The sequence below is a fragment of the Neolamprologus brichardi genome, chromosome 15, assembly GCF_056152115.1.
Source record: "Neolamprologus brichardi isolate AB-2024 chromosome 15, ASM5615211v1, whole genome shotgun sequence".
NCBI classification, from domain to species: Eukaryota; Metazoa; Chordata; class Actinopteri; order Cichliformes; family Cichlidae; genus Neolamprologus; species Neolamprologus brichardi.
Window position 1 is genome coordinate 38,184,351 of NC_142118.1, and position 14,793 is coordinate 38,199,143.

General features: G+C 40.5%; 1 protein-coding gene across 2 annotated transcripts; it reads left to right on the forward strand.

Annotated features, from left to right (window-relative positions):
* The first annotated feature begins 971 nt into the window (after positions 1–971).
* On the forward strand, positions 972–14,508 carry LOC102798146 (uncharacterized). Of its 2 annotated transcripts, XM_087852428.1 has the most exons (10): positions 972–1,078; positions 1,273–1,338; positions 2,230–2,361; positions 2,697–2,885; positions 4,891–5,085; positions 5,980–6,090; positions 10,331–10,471; positions 10,931–11,086; positions 12,398–12,434; positions 14,244–14,508. In XM_087852428.1, the coding sequence occupies exons 1-9, from the start codon at positions 1,034–1,036 to the stop codon at positions 12,431–12,433; spliced, it is 1,071 nt and encodes a 356-aa protein (XP_087708554.1). In that variant the 5' UTR covers positions 972–1,033; the 3' UTR covers position 12,434; positions 14,244–14,508. The 2 variants fall into 2 exon arrangements, with proteins under 2 accessions (XP_087708554.1, XP_087708555.1); XM_087852429.1 differs by lacking the exon at positions 2,697–2,885.
* The last annotated feature ends 285 nt before the right edge of the window (positions 14,509–14,793 follow it).

The following is a 14,793-nucleotide window of genomic DNA, read 5'->3' on the forward strand; positions in this document are numbered from 1 at the left end:
ATAACTTTTCTACTTTTATCCTGATGCTCGGTAGTGCAATTACCTATTAAAGTAAACTGAAATTAATTACTGCCCCCATACCATTTGCCAGCACAGGTCTTGTAAACAAAGGTAAAAACGAGGAAATACGCGTGCAGTCTTCTGATGATTAGCTGCTGCAAAGGTAGAAAAAAATCAGACGTAGGCGGAGCACCTGTGAACATGGGGCAGAAAAAGCAGCTAAAACGAAAAAACAAACTAATAATCAAACGTGATCTCCGCGTGCACAATGTGGGTGTGTCTGCAGCACCTCGAAGATCATAGTTACGTTTACAAAGCTAATCGCGTCAGTTCAGAGGATCTAGAATTGATGAAATAAAAATATGAAAAGGCTTTGACAGTTTTGTACCAGCAGCCTACTGGAATTTCATCCTGGTGTAGACATATGAGTGAACAAAGGTGATTCGTTTTCTTTTTTTTTTTTTCTTTTTTGTAATTTATCAGATTTGTGGGGTTGTAGTTAACGAAGTTTCTGTAAAAAATAAATAAATAAATATATATATATATATATATAATATAAAATAATTTCTTTCAATTTTTATTGCACGTGTCTTTCTTAATATTCTTTCCCATGCTTTTAAACGGTTTGTGTATGTGTGGACCTTTTGTGAGTTCCCAGGTTTGCCAACAATAGGATAAGTTACTCACAGCTGCACACACTCATTTAGTTTCTAAGCATTTGACAACAAGCTGAATGATAAAGATCAGAGATGAGCTCCCAATATACCCTGGCGCAGCATGGGGATGATATGATATGAGGAAAACAATGAAAGTAATGTACTTAAAAAAACAGATTTATGTAGAAGTTCGTGACGTTAAAAAAACAAACAAGCAAAAAACAAACAAACAGCTGGAAGAAACTTCTTTATTAAAAGATTTATTTCCGGCCCAACATTTATTTTGAAATGCAGGGCCGGAAGCTGTTTAGTTAACGCAGGTGCTGGCGCGTTTTTTAAGGTTTGTGAAATGGTTGTATCTGTAACTATTTACAGCCATGACTGAACTGACCGAAAACGGAGTTTTCGATACCGTGTGTCTGGTACGTGTTTATATTATGTGTATTTGCTATTTTAATTAACAAAACAGCCAGACGGCGACTAATAACAGTACGACAAACCTCAAAGGCAGCTAGCTAGCTACACACCAAACCGAGGGCCTGAAGGGTTGAAGATATTTTATAATGTGCTGATTTTAGCCTGTGTGCTGGAGTAGCTAACAGTTTTCTGTCCTCAGGAGGAGTCCGTGAAAGACCAAAGTTCTCTGGCAGAAGTTTTCAGTGACGCCCTGGAAATATCCCAAGTGGGTTTGAAAGTTAAATATCTACATTATTCCACAAGTGGCCTTCATTTCACATTGTGGGTCACATACAGCACACTTTAATCTTAAGCGGGCCAGACCAGTGAAACCCCCCTGTCACCGTACAGAATCCATAATTGCACATTTATTCCCAAAGATATCCTAATACAGGGAAAAAAATCTAATTTTTTGTTTGTTTGTTTTTTTTAACACAAAGCTGCACCAAACTGTGGTGCATTTACTGTAAATTTCTGGGTTACCTCTGCAGTTTCTGTCAGTTTAACTGAAAGATTTGTTCTTCAACTTGGTTATGTTTTTACAGTATATTTTATTGAGGAGAAAAAGAGAGATGTGGCAGAGATGAAGACCCAACTCAGGTTGAGCAGTTTTGAGTCAAAGTTAGAGAAGATTGGCTGACATGGTTTGGAAATGTGCAGAGCTGGGATAGTGGATATTTTGGACAGAGGATGTTGAATATGGAGCTACCAGGAAGGAGGAAAATAGCAAAACCTCAGAGAAGATTGACTGACGTAGTGAAGGAGGACACACACAGAGTGAGATGGAGGCAGATAATCTGCTGTGGTGACCCCTAAAGGGAGCGTCCAAATGAAAAAGCTCAGCGTAACAGGCATATCTGTTTTTAAGGATGTTACTTTCCAAAGAAATGGCACAAAGGAAAACAGAATCTGAGTATCTGAGCCAAAAGTTAAATGCTTTGTGCTTTAAATTGTAAATAAATAGACGTTTCCACCATAACCAGTGGATAACTGTTGAAGAAGTCGACTAGAATGCAGTAAAATGGTCTTTTCCCAGCTTTTATAATACTGTGGCCTCCATGTAATAGTAAAAATTGTACAAATTTTGGATAAGGTGTGTGTGTGTGTGTGTACACAGGATGTGACTTTGACAGGGCTTGAAGCCTCAGAGGAGGCAGACGGCAGAGAGGAGCCAGAACATGGGGATGGACAGAATGACGGACAGAAGGCTGGTCCATCTTCAGCTGACTCTGCTGATCCTGAGTCAAAGGTAATGACCTCACAGACAGGTGAGGGCTAATCTGCAGAAGCAGTTTTTAAGTGTAGCCCAGAGCTTCGGAGCAGATACGTGTGACTTTGCTGCACTCTGCAGACAGACATCAAGAACTGCAGCTGCAGGGAGAACTATAAGTTTGTGAGCTTATAATTTTGTCGCTTAAATTACTGTCTCAGAATTTGTTCTGTTTTTCATAACTTGATGCAGGATCAACTAACAAACTACTCCCTGACCAATTAAAATAAAAAAATAAGTAAACACACCTATTGCTATTTTGGTGATTTCAATAAATAACATGTTGTGCAAAAAAAGCCTGTTATGTCTCACAGTGGGTCGTGGGAGCTCAGTGTCGGGCAGTGTGGTCTGTAGATGGGAAGGAGTATCCAGCAACTGTGGTGTCTGTGGATGGCAACAACTGCAGAGTTCATTTCACTGGCTATGGCAATGAGGAGGACATGGAACTGAGTGCGCTTCAGAGTCCTAATGCTGCACCACAAATGGAGAACTCACATGCTCAGGTTAATGCACTTTAACATATTATGGCAATATGTAAGCCAGTGCTTGGTGTTTACTCCTCAGCTGTAAAAAGCTGATGGGGTATTGACCTTGACCTCTATGTCAGAGTGAGTTTTCTGAAAGTCTTGTTGAGGGGTAGCACCTGCAGTTGTCAGTATTTTTAAAATCGTTGTTTAAAAATTCTTTTGATACCTGCTTATTAGTTATTTGAGAAGAACAACTAAAGGCACATGGTAACAGCTGAGGAAGCTCTGCTTGGCTGTGGTATGTAGTCAAAAGATCAATCGGGAAAAAGCCAGAAAATTTCTTAATTCAGTTTTGTTAAGCAACACATTCAGAGTGAAGAATGATTCATCATAGTTTGTACTTAAATATCTCATCAAACATTGTCAATATCTGTTGTTGTTGTTGTGATGATGATGATAGTAATAATAATAAATATTAAAAATATTAAGCAGTAAGTGGTTCCTCACTATTGACTGTTCCTTCCGTCGTCCTATGGTCACAATGACCCAGTGTAATGGGTGGGAAATATTATTATTATTGCATAAAGTGGTACTCATCGTGTCTTGTGGACATCTGTTATGCCAGCTGATTGTATCAAACACTCTGTGCACCCAACCCAATGAGGAATCAAATTTAGGGTTCAGCATCAACCTCACGTTGTTGGCTTGGCAAACCAACAGAGCATCGAATTCAAGCACCCTCTCCTCACAGTCCTCAAGACATTTGTAATTTATTAATTTATTAGTTCTCTACAAACACCAGCTTTGCAAGTAACCTGTGGATTCTCCAGTTTCAGTTAGCCAACAATGAAGAGCCACTTACTGCTTAAGAGTGAAAGTGGACAGTTTTCCTCGTTTTCCTTCTGTTTTTCCTGAAACATAAACTGCATTGCTGCAGTCAGGGCCAACACAAGAGTGACCATAAACTGCTTTTTAAAATATCAAAATATTTTTAAAAAATTGCAATAATATCGTATCGTGCGTTAAGTATTGTAATAATATCGTTCCTTGTTTTCCGTTGACTTATTGGTTCTGTGACTAGGTAGCTAACATAAACTATCGACTCTAGACAATCAGCCAATCTAGTGATGCCATTTAGGCAGGATGGGGGTATACATGCTTTAAGTACTAGGGGTGGGGGGAAAATGGATACTGTGTAGTATGGTGATATTTTGTTTGCTAATAATGTATCGATACAGGGACAGCAGAAATCGATATTTTGTTACAAAAAAGGTTTTTGTGCTCTGACTTCAGAGCATGTTGATCCTTTTTCTGAGCAAGAATCCTGACATTCCTTCACTGTCCAAATGTGTTTAACTTGTTTTTGGCAGCAATAAACATGACAGTTTACTTATTTTAATTTAAGACATGTTTTATTTTAATTCAGTTTAAAACTTTTTTATTTAATGTAAAATTATATTTTGTTTTAATTTACTTTCAAATTCTTCAGTTGCTGAAGGGGCTGCATAGTTTTCATAAACTGCATAGTTCAGAATAGCTATAATTGTACCAGATGGTTGATTCAGTTAAGTTGGACTAGACTGTAATACAAACCGTTCAGTTTGTCAACAATCAAACTGAAATGAGAGAAAGACTGAGTGTGAGACTTTGATATTAGAGAAAATGAATATTGATAAAGTTTACCTTTATGTACAGAATCTGAATATCGCAAAATATTTTTAAAAAATTGCAATAATATCGTATCGTGCGTTAAGTATTGTAATAATATCGTATCGTGGGATGTATGGTGATTCCCACCTCTATTAAGTACCATAACCTAAAACACTTATTCTTTTTAAATTTAGCTTCATGAACAGTGTTAAATCTGCGAGTTTTTTTAGAGTAGTGCTGGTGTAAATTTAGCTTAATAAAAGTAGTTTTTTGTATCCACTTGATTGAATACAGAAAACCAGTTGGAATCACAATATACATCAAAGTACATCATTTTTTAATCTACTGAAAATGTAAATTTGTGTTCAGTAACTGGTTATATGTGTTTCAGGACTGGAGGCCTGGTTCTCGATGTCGGGCGGTGTATTCAGAGGATGGTTTATTTTATCCTGCTGTGGTTCTGTGGGTAAAAGGTCAGCGCTGCCGCATTCGCTTTGATGACTACAACAATGAGGAGGAGCAAGATGTTAACTGCCTGCTGACTCCCGATGAGCTCTATGGACCCAGCAGAGCCGCCACAATCAAGGTAGAGACCCACACCAGGCTCCGAGTGATGGGGAAATGTCTATAAAGAGTATTGACAAGTTAGACAGTCTAAGAACCTTTCCTGGTCCAGATCACAGGTTAAAACCACGTCAGGTTGTTTTTCAGCTGTTTGTGCTGCTACTCAGTTGTTTTACAGAGGGTTATTACTTCAGTTGAAGTCGACTTTATAGCACCAAACCAAAGTGCTTTATATTATAAAGATCCTACATGAATGAATATGAACACTTGAGAAAAAATGTTTTGTTGTAGCGAAGCGGCAGTTTCAGTCAGCTCAACATTGCAGTTCCCTTAAAGATAACTTGAGGTTGGCTCTTGCTGTCTCTGCTTGAGTTTTGTGAAATTCTGGTATTATTTTTGTACGTTGTTTAGCTCTGATCGGCAGTTATCTGCACCTGTGCAGTATAGGTGGATATAGCATGCTAATCAAGCTAGTCACCGAAGCTGTGATGTCTACCGTTTATATGTAATCTATGTTCAGGATGAAAGAAAGTGTTCAGGACTTTTCAAAGCAGTAGAGAAACAATAGTAACAAAAAAGTAAATTTATGGACCAACATTGTGTGCATTTTTAAAAAACTGAACCATGGCACGAATATGAAAGCAGTTAAACTAAAATAACAAAAAACCAAATGCATTTCTTTATTAAAGGACTCTTTTAATTAGATGTAGTTCACTTCTGATCCTCCCTGCTGTCTGATGAGGGCAGAATTTCACCTCTTTGATGTGGTCTAAAAGCTTTTCTCATCATTGATATGAAGTGGAGGGGCAGGCTTTCTGTTTTAACTATTTAAAATGATGGTTTTGTTTGTTCTGCTCTCTTTTGTGTTTTTAATTTCATTGATCAGTGTCTCAGGTGTTGTGTTGTTCTCCTGTAGGCCAGCAACTGGAGGTCCAATTTAACAAGCAGGCGGAGAAGTCGGGAGAACCAAGGAGAACGAGGAGCAGAGAGGAGGTCTGCAGGGAAAGATGATCAGAACTACTCCAGAGTGAGTCTCCGTTTGTGGTCAAGAATCTAAATAGAGTGATTCATGGGTGAGTGATCAGAACATTAGAGCCTTCAAGAGGTTTATAAAAGCCTAAAAAGTTGATTCTGTTCATCTGGATGTTTTCAGTTTGAGAAACGTTTCGTCATCATCCAGGTGACTTCTTCGGTCTCAGCTGACTGCAGGTTTCAATCTTATAAACAGGACATTTGCACAATGACTGAAACCAGCCCACTGACGGAACAATGGGCTGGGAGGTCAGTTCCTTAATCTTAATTATGCAAATTCTCATGACCATTGATCAACAACCACTGATCAATGTCCATGAGTCTCAGTCACAGAGAGTTGGGGAATGGCTGCAATCACAGCATTGTAAAATGGAGACAGATGGACCCTTAAGCCCCCTCCTCGATTCAGAGATGGTCTTTCCCTTTTCACGTAAATGGCCTCCTTGACTCCGCCCTCAAACCAGCGTTCCTCCCTGTCCAGGATGTTACATCCTCATCATTGAAACAGACGTCCTGGCCTGACGAGGTAGCTCTTCTGTGTTGTGCCATCCGCTTCGCCAGAGGTTGTTTGGTTCCCCGATGTATAAATCCTGGCTCCTCCTGCACTTAACAGCGTACACTTTGTTTGTGTCGGGGCCCCGATCGTTGGAGTGGACCAATGTTTGGCGCAGTGAGAGACTCTGTTTAGAAAAAATGCGTCTCAACTGTTGTGATGCTCCTGACACATACGGGCTAGGGCTGGGCCATATCATACTGTTCACGTTAACACCGGTGTAATGTTGGGCAACGATAGGAAAATGACATATCTGATAGAATATGGGTAAAACGCGCATGCGCAGTGCCTTTGTTTACATACGCACATGGCGGTGACGCAGAATGAGAAGGGCGAGAGCGGATCGTTGAATGAAACAGATGAACCAGAACTGGTTTGTAAAAATGCTGCAGCTTCAGTGGTGTGGAGCTGGTTTAGCTTTCGTCTGTCAGATACACAACAAAGCACTATTTTTGGTAGAGCATGCTAGCGGGCCGTCGTTATTACCGTGTTGTTTGGAAAATACGGCGCACTTAAAATCAATCCTTTGATTTTTCTGAAAGTCGACAGAGCCCCTTATAATCCCGTGTGCCTTATGTATGAACTCTGGTTGTGTTTACTGACCTCGAAACGATTTTATGTGCACGGCGCTCGAAAATCTGTCAAATGCTTCAGTACGACTTTGCTAAGCTACGAAGCCGCACCGCTTGATGGATTGTCGGAGCATTACGGTTATCGTAGGTGGAGCCTCGCGGAGTGATACGTACTGTGCTTCAACATAATGTTACCGTATTGTGTGTGTATAAGCTCTTTTTAAGTTTACATGGTTATGCTGAGGATACGTCGGCCAATTTCCACTGGAAATGCCTTTTGGTTAAACTGTCAGCAAGAAATTTGCATTTGCACTTTTAAATTTTTATACAACTTTGATGCACATAAAAAATAGCTGCTTGTTTAAGTGAAAATACATTGATTTTTTTTTTTTTTTTTTTTGCACTAATAAAGTTGTGGAGTTGTAAAGTATTTTGTCTCGTGTCAATTATATCGTCAGTTATATTCCATCCATCCATCTTCATCCGCTTTATCCGGGGCCGGGTCGCGGGGGCAGCAGCCTAAGCAAAGAGGCCCAGACCTCCCTCTCCCCAGCCACCTCCTCCAGCTCATCCGGGGGAACACCAAGGCGTTCCCAGGCCAGCCGAGAGATATAATCTCTCCAGCGTGTCCTGGGTCTGCCCCGGGGCCTCCTCCCGGTGGGACATGCCTGGAACACCTCACCCAGGAGGCGCCCAGGGGGCATCCTTACCAGATGCCCAAACCACCTCAGCTGGCTCCTTTCGATGTGGAGCAGCAGCAGCTCTACTCTGAGCCCCTCCCGGATGGCCGAACTTCTCACCCTATCTCTAAGGGAGATGCCAGCCACCCTTCGGAGGAAGCTCATTTCCGCCGCTTGTATCCGCGATCTCGTTCTTTCGGTCACTACCCACAGCTCGTGGCCATAGGTGAGGGTAGGGACGTAGATCGACCGGTAAATTGAGAGCTTCGCTTTTACACTCAGCTCCCTCTTCACCACGACGGACCGGTGCAGCGTCTGCATTACTGCAGCTGCAGCCCCAATCCGTCTGTCGATCTCCGGCTCCCTTCTCCCATCACTCGCGAACAAGACCCCGAGATACTTGAACTCCTCCACTTGGGGCAGGACCTCATCCCCGACCCGGAGTGGGCACTCCACCCTTTTCCGGCTGAGAACCATGGCCTCAGATTTGGAGGTGCTGATCCTCATTCCCGCTGCTTCACACTCGGCTGCGAACCGCTCCAGTGCGAGCTGGAGGCCCTCCCCCGATGAAGCCAACAGAACCACATCATCCGCAAAGATCAGAGATGAGATCCTGAGGCCACCAAAGCGAAAGCCCTCCGCCACTTGGCTGCGCCTAGAAATCCTGTCAATAAAAATTATGAACAGAACCGGTGACAAAGGGCAGCCCTGGCGGAGCCCATCACTCACCGGGAACGAGTCCGACTTATTGCCGGCAATGCGAACCAAGCTCTTGCAACGGTCGTCAGTTATATTGTTATCGCAAATTTTCAAATGTATGTCGTGATAAATATTTTTGGTCACATCGCCCTGCTCTAGTACGGGATCACTGCGGATTTTCGCTTAAGCTGTGATTGTGATTTTTATCAGTTACGTTATTCAGCTCCTGCTCAAACTGTACGATTGACTCGCAGGGGTGAGAAGTTTGTCGGTCTCACATTGTGCGTCCATAACATAAAGCTTATAACACAAAATCTGTCTCTCCCTCTCTGTCTTTCACTCACACAGACGCACACCACAACCATCGTCTTTGCTAAATTGCTAATGAAAAACATGATCAGCTGTGATTGAGCAGCAAAGTCCTTCCAACTATTTTCACGGTTGTTGCGGTCGTGATAATGCTGGGCGATATAAGATTTTTTCATATCACAATGTTTTTTTCATTTCAGGCGATAACGATATATATCACGATATAAGCCAAATCACTGTATTTGTAAGATTTAAAGGTGCCGTTGCTCACAAGTAAAATGTGAAATAATCAGCAGCTTGTTTTGATTTAAATATTTATTTCCCATAATAAGTTCAACAGGGTAGATGTGCTTAAGGAACATGAGACTTTTTCAGATAAATAAAGGCAAATATTGCAAACTACACAAAAGGCAGCCGCTAAAGCGTTTAAGTTTCAAAACAGACTAAATTGTCAATTCCACTTAGAAACAAAATATTAATTCTAAAAATAAATCTTAGTTTGTTTTACAGAAGATCAGACAAATCTCTCCGGCGTTGGAACCATCATCTGTTTTCTCTTCGGTAACCTTCGCTCACGCTCTCGGTTGATTTTTCTCTAGTCGCCACACTCATTTCCTCCATTACCCGGGCGGCACGGCGGCTGGCTGCTTCCCAAACAAATACACATGTGCGGCTTGGCACTTGTGCTGTACGTAACAAGTCACGTGACGCTGCGGCTGTGATTGGTTCGGCTCTGCGCTACTTAATTTTGATTGGCTGTTCTTTTTTTTTTTCTTTTTTTTAAGAGGGCAGGAGAGATGAGGTCTATCGCAATAGTTTAACTTTTCTATCGAGAAAAAGTTATTTCGCAATACATATCGTTATTGTTCTATCGCCCAGCTCTAATCAATGGTCATGAGAATTTGCATATTAATGATTAAGGAACTGACCTCCCAGCCCATTGTTCCTTCAGTGGGCTGGTTTCAGTCATTATGCAAATGTCCTGTTTACAAGATTGAAACCTGCAGCTGAGACTGAAGACGTCACCTGGATGAGCGACGAAACGTTTCTCCCACTGAAAACGTCCAGATAACAAAATCAACCTTTTGGGATTTACTTACCTGGATGGTTGAGCATGCATCAAGACACACAGCACTACTGATGTTATTCTTAAACTGCAGACTAAGCAACCAAGAACCAGAAGCCAAGAACATAACTAGTTTCTACTTCTAACTTAAAAAGTCATATAACCAATCATTTAAATGCCGGTTGGATTACTGATCACACTGTTCACTTTGATGTCAATTCAGAAAAGTTTAATAGATACACTATAAGTGTCAGTATAGCCTAATTTATTTATAATTTGTCTCATAGCTAGTATCTACTTTACAGAAAAGATTCCTCTGATATTTTGTGTGTTTTTTGTCATACGTGTTTTTGCAGGATAAGGAGAGACCTGGTGATCAGCGCAAAGTGGAGAAAGAAGCTGAGGAGAAGAAAGAAAGCCAGCAGACAGTAGGAGCAGAAAAGACAACCAGTCACAGCTTCCCTCCTTTTCCTCCTCCTCCTCATTCGGCCTCAGAGGTAAACCTACATTTATTCAGCTTATGAGATTTTTTTTGTTCTTGAAAAATAAAAATAAATCCCAAATAAGTCTAGATGTTTTTAAATGCTCTGATTTTTCTCTAATGTCTCAGTCTTTGTTTTATAAACCTGTCTGTAGGAACTAGCAAAACACTCAACAGCACCATCTAGTGACTAAAAGAGGAAGTGATTTTAATTTAGTACTGCAAAGTTAAATTTGTAATAGCAATTTAAATAATAATATAGCAATATTTTGTCTCTGTTAACACAACATGGATACACAAAACATTGCATTGCCGTGCTGTATCCATTTTTATTTATCTGCTTAATGTTGACGTTGTTCACGTTTTCTTTTTCACATGGAAATCAAATTCTCTTTACTTTGGATCAAGTTAATGTTTATTAATGTTGTTTTCAATGTAATAATAATGTTTCCTGTGCCGGTGTCTCCCTCGTCAGGATCGCTTGTCCTTCCTGACTCCACCCCCTTTTCCTCCTCCTCCTCCCTCGTGGATGTTTGGTGGGAAAGAGTCTGATGGCTCTCCTGGCACTGATTCCACATCCAGCATGTTGATGTTGTGGTACATGTGTGGCTTCCACACGGGCAGCTTCATGGTCAGTAGCAGGTTATTAGACAGTGTCCCGATTCGTTGATGTTGGGCTGTATAAAGTGCGGTACACGCCCTGTGTGCGTCAGCAGAGTATATTATCATGCATCAGTGACAGCTAGCTGCAACCCCTTTTATGGTTTTGAAGTTTATACTTCACTAAAGGTTCCAACGCTCTTTCACCCCCAGCTGTTTCCTGTTGTTCTCGTTATGTGGCCCATGGTCGTATCATGGTTGTAAATCACAAGATGTGTGACTGCCATTTAAACAAAAACAAAACAAGTTGACAATTGTGACAAAAAAAATAATCAATCTTCATCCATCTCTGTTGTCTTCATATGTGAGGTCTGTAGCTCTGAAGTACGCAGCACTTGAGAGGTCACGTGTTTTATCCAAACCATGTGACCGGTTGGTTTGATGGTACAGTTGTAATGAACTGCCAGTTAAGGGGAGGTTATAATAAACCTTAAAAAGTTGACCTCCGGTAATATTTTGCATATTAATCTCACAACTGCAGTTCATTGTGCTGAAATTGTGCTGAAACTCTTTGTACTTCCTTTTGTTTGACCAACCAAACATCCCACAATTAAAAGTCCACAAGCCACTGCTGCACTGAGATACTATTTCGTACGCAGGCAAAAGAAGTCCACTTTTTTTACCACGTTTTTATGGTTTATTTTATCCAGTTTGGCAAGCAACAACAAGATCCATTTTTTTTGTTACTTCCTGCTGCTTCTCCTGCTCTGGTAAAAAAAAAAAAACATAGCCCCACCCCAGTGCATGCTGGTCCTATACCAGTCTCTTTATTTATAGAAACAAAAATGGCCCTACAGCTCTTCCTGACTAATTTAACAAAGTAACATCAAACAAACAAAACATTGAAAAATATTAACCGACAAATAAACTTGTAAATAAACCCCAAAATATAAGTAAACTAACAACAAACTTTAACTAATTTCAAAATAATAAAAAATAAGAACAAATAGCTCCAACACTGCGTTAGTTGTCAGATAATCATCAGAAATGCTACAAAGTCACCAGCAGCACAAACATGACCTGAGGTGAAGCCCAGTAGATGCTAGTAGAAAGCATCGTTTGATAAATGAATTATAGGTGTATTAAAAAAAACAGTAAATGATACTGATTGCATTGAAATGTAACAGAGTAGTGAACACTGTAAGAGCTGGGGGTGAGACGAGGCTTTTCCAGAAACACTCAGGACTTTGCTTGTGTCATTAAATCAATTTTTTGTAGCACAGTTATAAATATAAGAATGTGACACTTGCTTTTGAACTTATGTGTCGTGAATTTGTTTCAGGCTCAGCAGATGTTCAAGCCGACCTCCAGAGACTGAGGTGAGAATCCACACTGAACATGTGCGCAGACTCAGACAGGCAGGAATAGAATATGTTGATAATGCGCTTCACACAAAGGCATCGCATCACAGGAAAACATGTCAGTGTATATATAAAGTTTTTTAGGGTATATTTATGCCATGGAGTGTATGCATAGCTTCATAGAGTAGTGGTTTACACTTTTGTAACGTGAAAGATCTCCAGTTTGAGACCAGCGGGAGAGACAAATTCCTGAGATTCCTGAGAAGAAAAACGTGTAATTTCAACAGCATGTCTCAGTTTTTCCACGTGATAAATGTGGAAAATGACACAAATAGCCCTGGTAGCTCATAGCCCAGACTGTCCTCTATTTATAAAACATAGTTTGTGCTAATTCCTTACACCTCTGCCACAAAATAATTTTATTTTGCTTTATTATATTTGTTTTCTATAACCAAAACTTCTATCTGGTCTTTAAGCGATGACCTGATGAACCCTTTCAGGTCCAAACTGCTCTGTGTTTATTAAGGCTGTTGTGTTTTTAACATGTTTTAATGTTTCGTATCTTGTTCTGTTTAATCTCAACAAGCCCGTAAACACAGTCAGTGATCGCTGTCGGCCTCTCTCGGTTTTTATCACCACTGTTCATTTTACAGCTCAGTGTTTAAACCCTTACGATGTAACTGCAGCCCAGCAGCAGTATATGAATGACTAACCTCGTATTGTGGATGGATTATCTCAGTTGTTCTCCTGCTGAAGTTTGGTCCGTTTACAGCATCCTGCCATGCGATTGCATTTGTCTCTAACCATCAGGAACCCTCACGTCAACTTTTATCCAGTGGAAAAAAGTTAGCATCATCCTCCAGCTTCACTGTGCTAATGTTATGCTAACATAGCTGTGTCGCTAGCGATCACGTAGCACATCATTATCTACCAGCTAGCCCAACTTCAGTAACCCTACAAACGTCCCTGCTGTTTAGTTTTCTGTCTTTATTTATGTTGGAAGTGATAACAGAGCTGTACGTTTTAATTTATTCACAAATCTCTCAGTCAGAACATGCTATATCATGCTTAGGTGGAAGCTAGCAAGCTAACTTCCTGCTAACTTCTAACTCTGTTAAATGTAATAAATTCTGTTTTCATGGATGCCTGGATGTTAAACTGAATTGTTACACCTGGTAAAGCAGCAACGCTGATCATTTTATTAAAGATGAAAGAATTTAGACAGTTTTTAACTCTCAGTGATGCTGCAGTGTTCGTTTGACTTCGGGACCTGAAGCAGAGTTTGGGCCTGACACGGCTGATGACGTCAGACTTAAAGACCAGATAGAGGTTATTTTTCTGTCATTTAATTGTTCATCGGTCACTTAATTCCTCTGTTTAGCCTAAATGGCCATTGAGGAGGTCTTTATAAATAGAAAACGCTTTAAAAGTCCCAACATTGGCTCAGATGACAGTTGCAAGTTATGGACCAGAGGCCTGTATTATAAGCATAATTTTGGCTTATCGGGGTTAACCCTGGGTTTTTTGTACTGTGAAGGTGGTTCACGTCTTACTGGGGTAAATCATCTTGGAAACGTATGAAATAGGCCTAAGGAGCAGGTTAGGTTCCAGATTAGAGGTAAACAGAAAATCACAGCCTGCTGACCAATCGATTATCCAGATAATGGTGTCTCTGTTCCTGGAAGATCTCTCTGACAGCAGCGTTTCTCTTCAGCTGTGTTTCTACAGACTTACCTGATTAAAAGGAAAAAGTTTGAATGAGTGCAGGATCTGAGCAGTGACTGATCTTAAATGTATGCATTTATTTATTTTATCTCTTTACTGTAGAGTCGAGAGAATCAGGGGACAAGATGCAGTTGGGATGTTCACCTTTCATTCACAGCTCACGTTCATTTGTATTCTGATTATTGTTTGTATTTCTACAAGTATTTTATTTGTTCTTAGTTGAATGTTGTCATGGAAACGGTGCATGTAGTGGAATTTTTGTTGTTGTTTATTTTTTTTGAAGCGAATATGAAGTGTTTGTTTCAAAGTTGCAGCTGTTGACAAATTAAATCAGATTATTTGTTATTAAAAAGAAAGCTGGATTACCTCTGAGCGTCATCTTCTTCTGTGGCTTAAAAAAACAGATCCACTTCCTGTGGCAGGTTCTGATCCTGCACATGGTTTTATTTTTGCCGGTTGACATTTGCTCCTCATTCATGCCACTGAACTTTACTCTAACCCTCTTTGCTCTGCATGTTGACTCCATTGATTAGATGTTAAAGCTTCTTATGTGCTTTGACGTAAACGGTGACACATGAAGACCTTTGGGCGTAGCACCGCTTCCTATCAAGCTGCTGTTTGTAAAGAGGCTTCATTCATAAATCACAGCAAT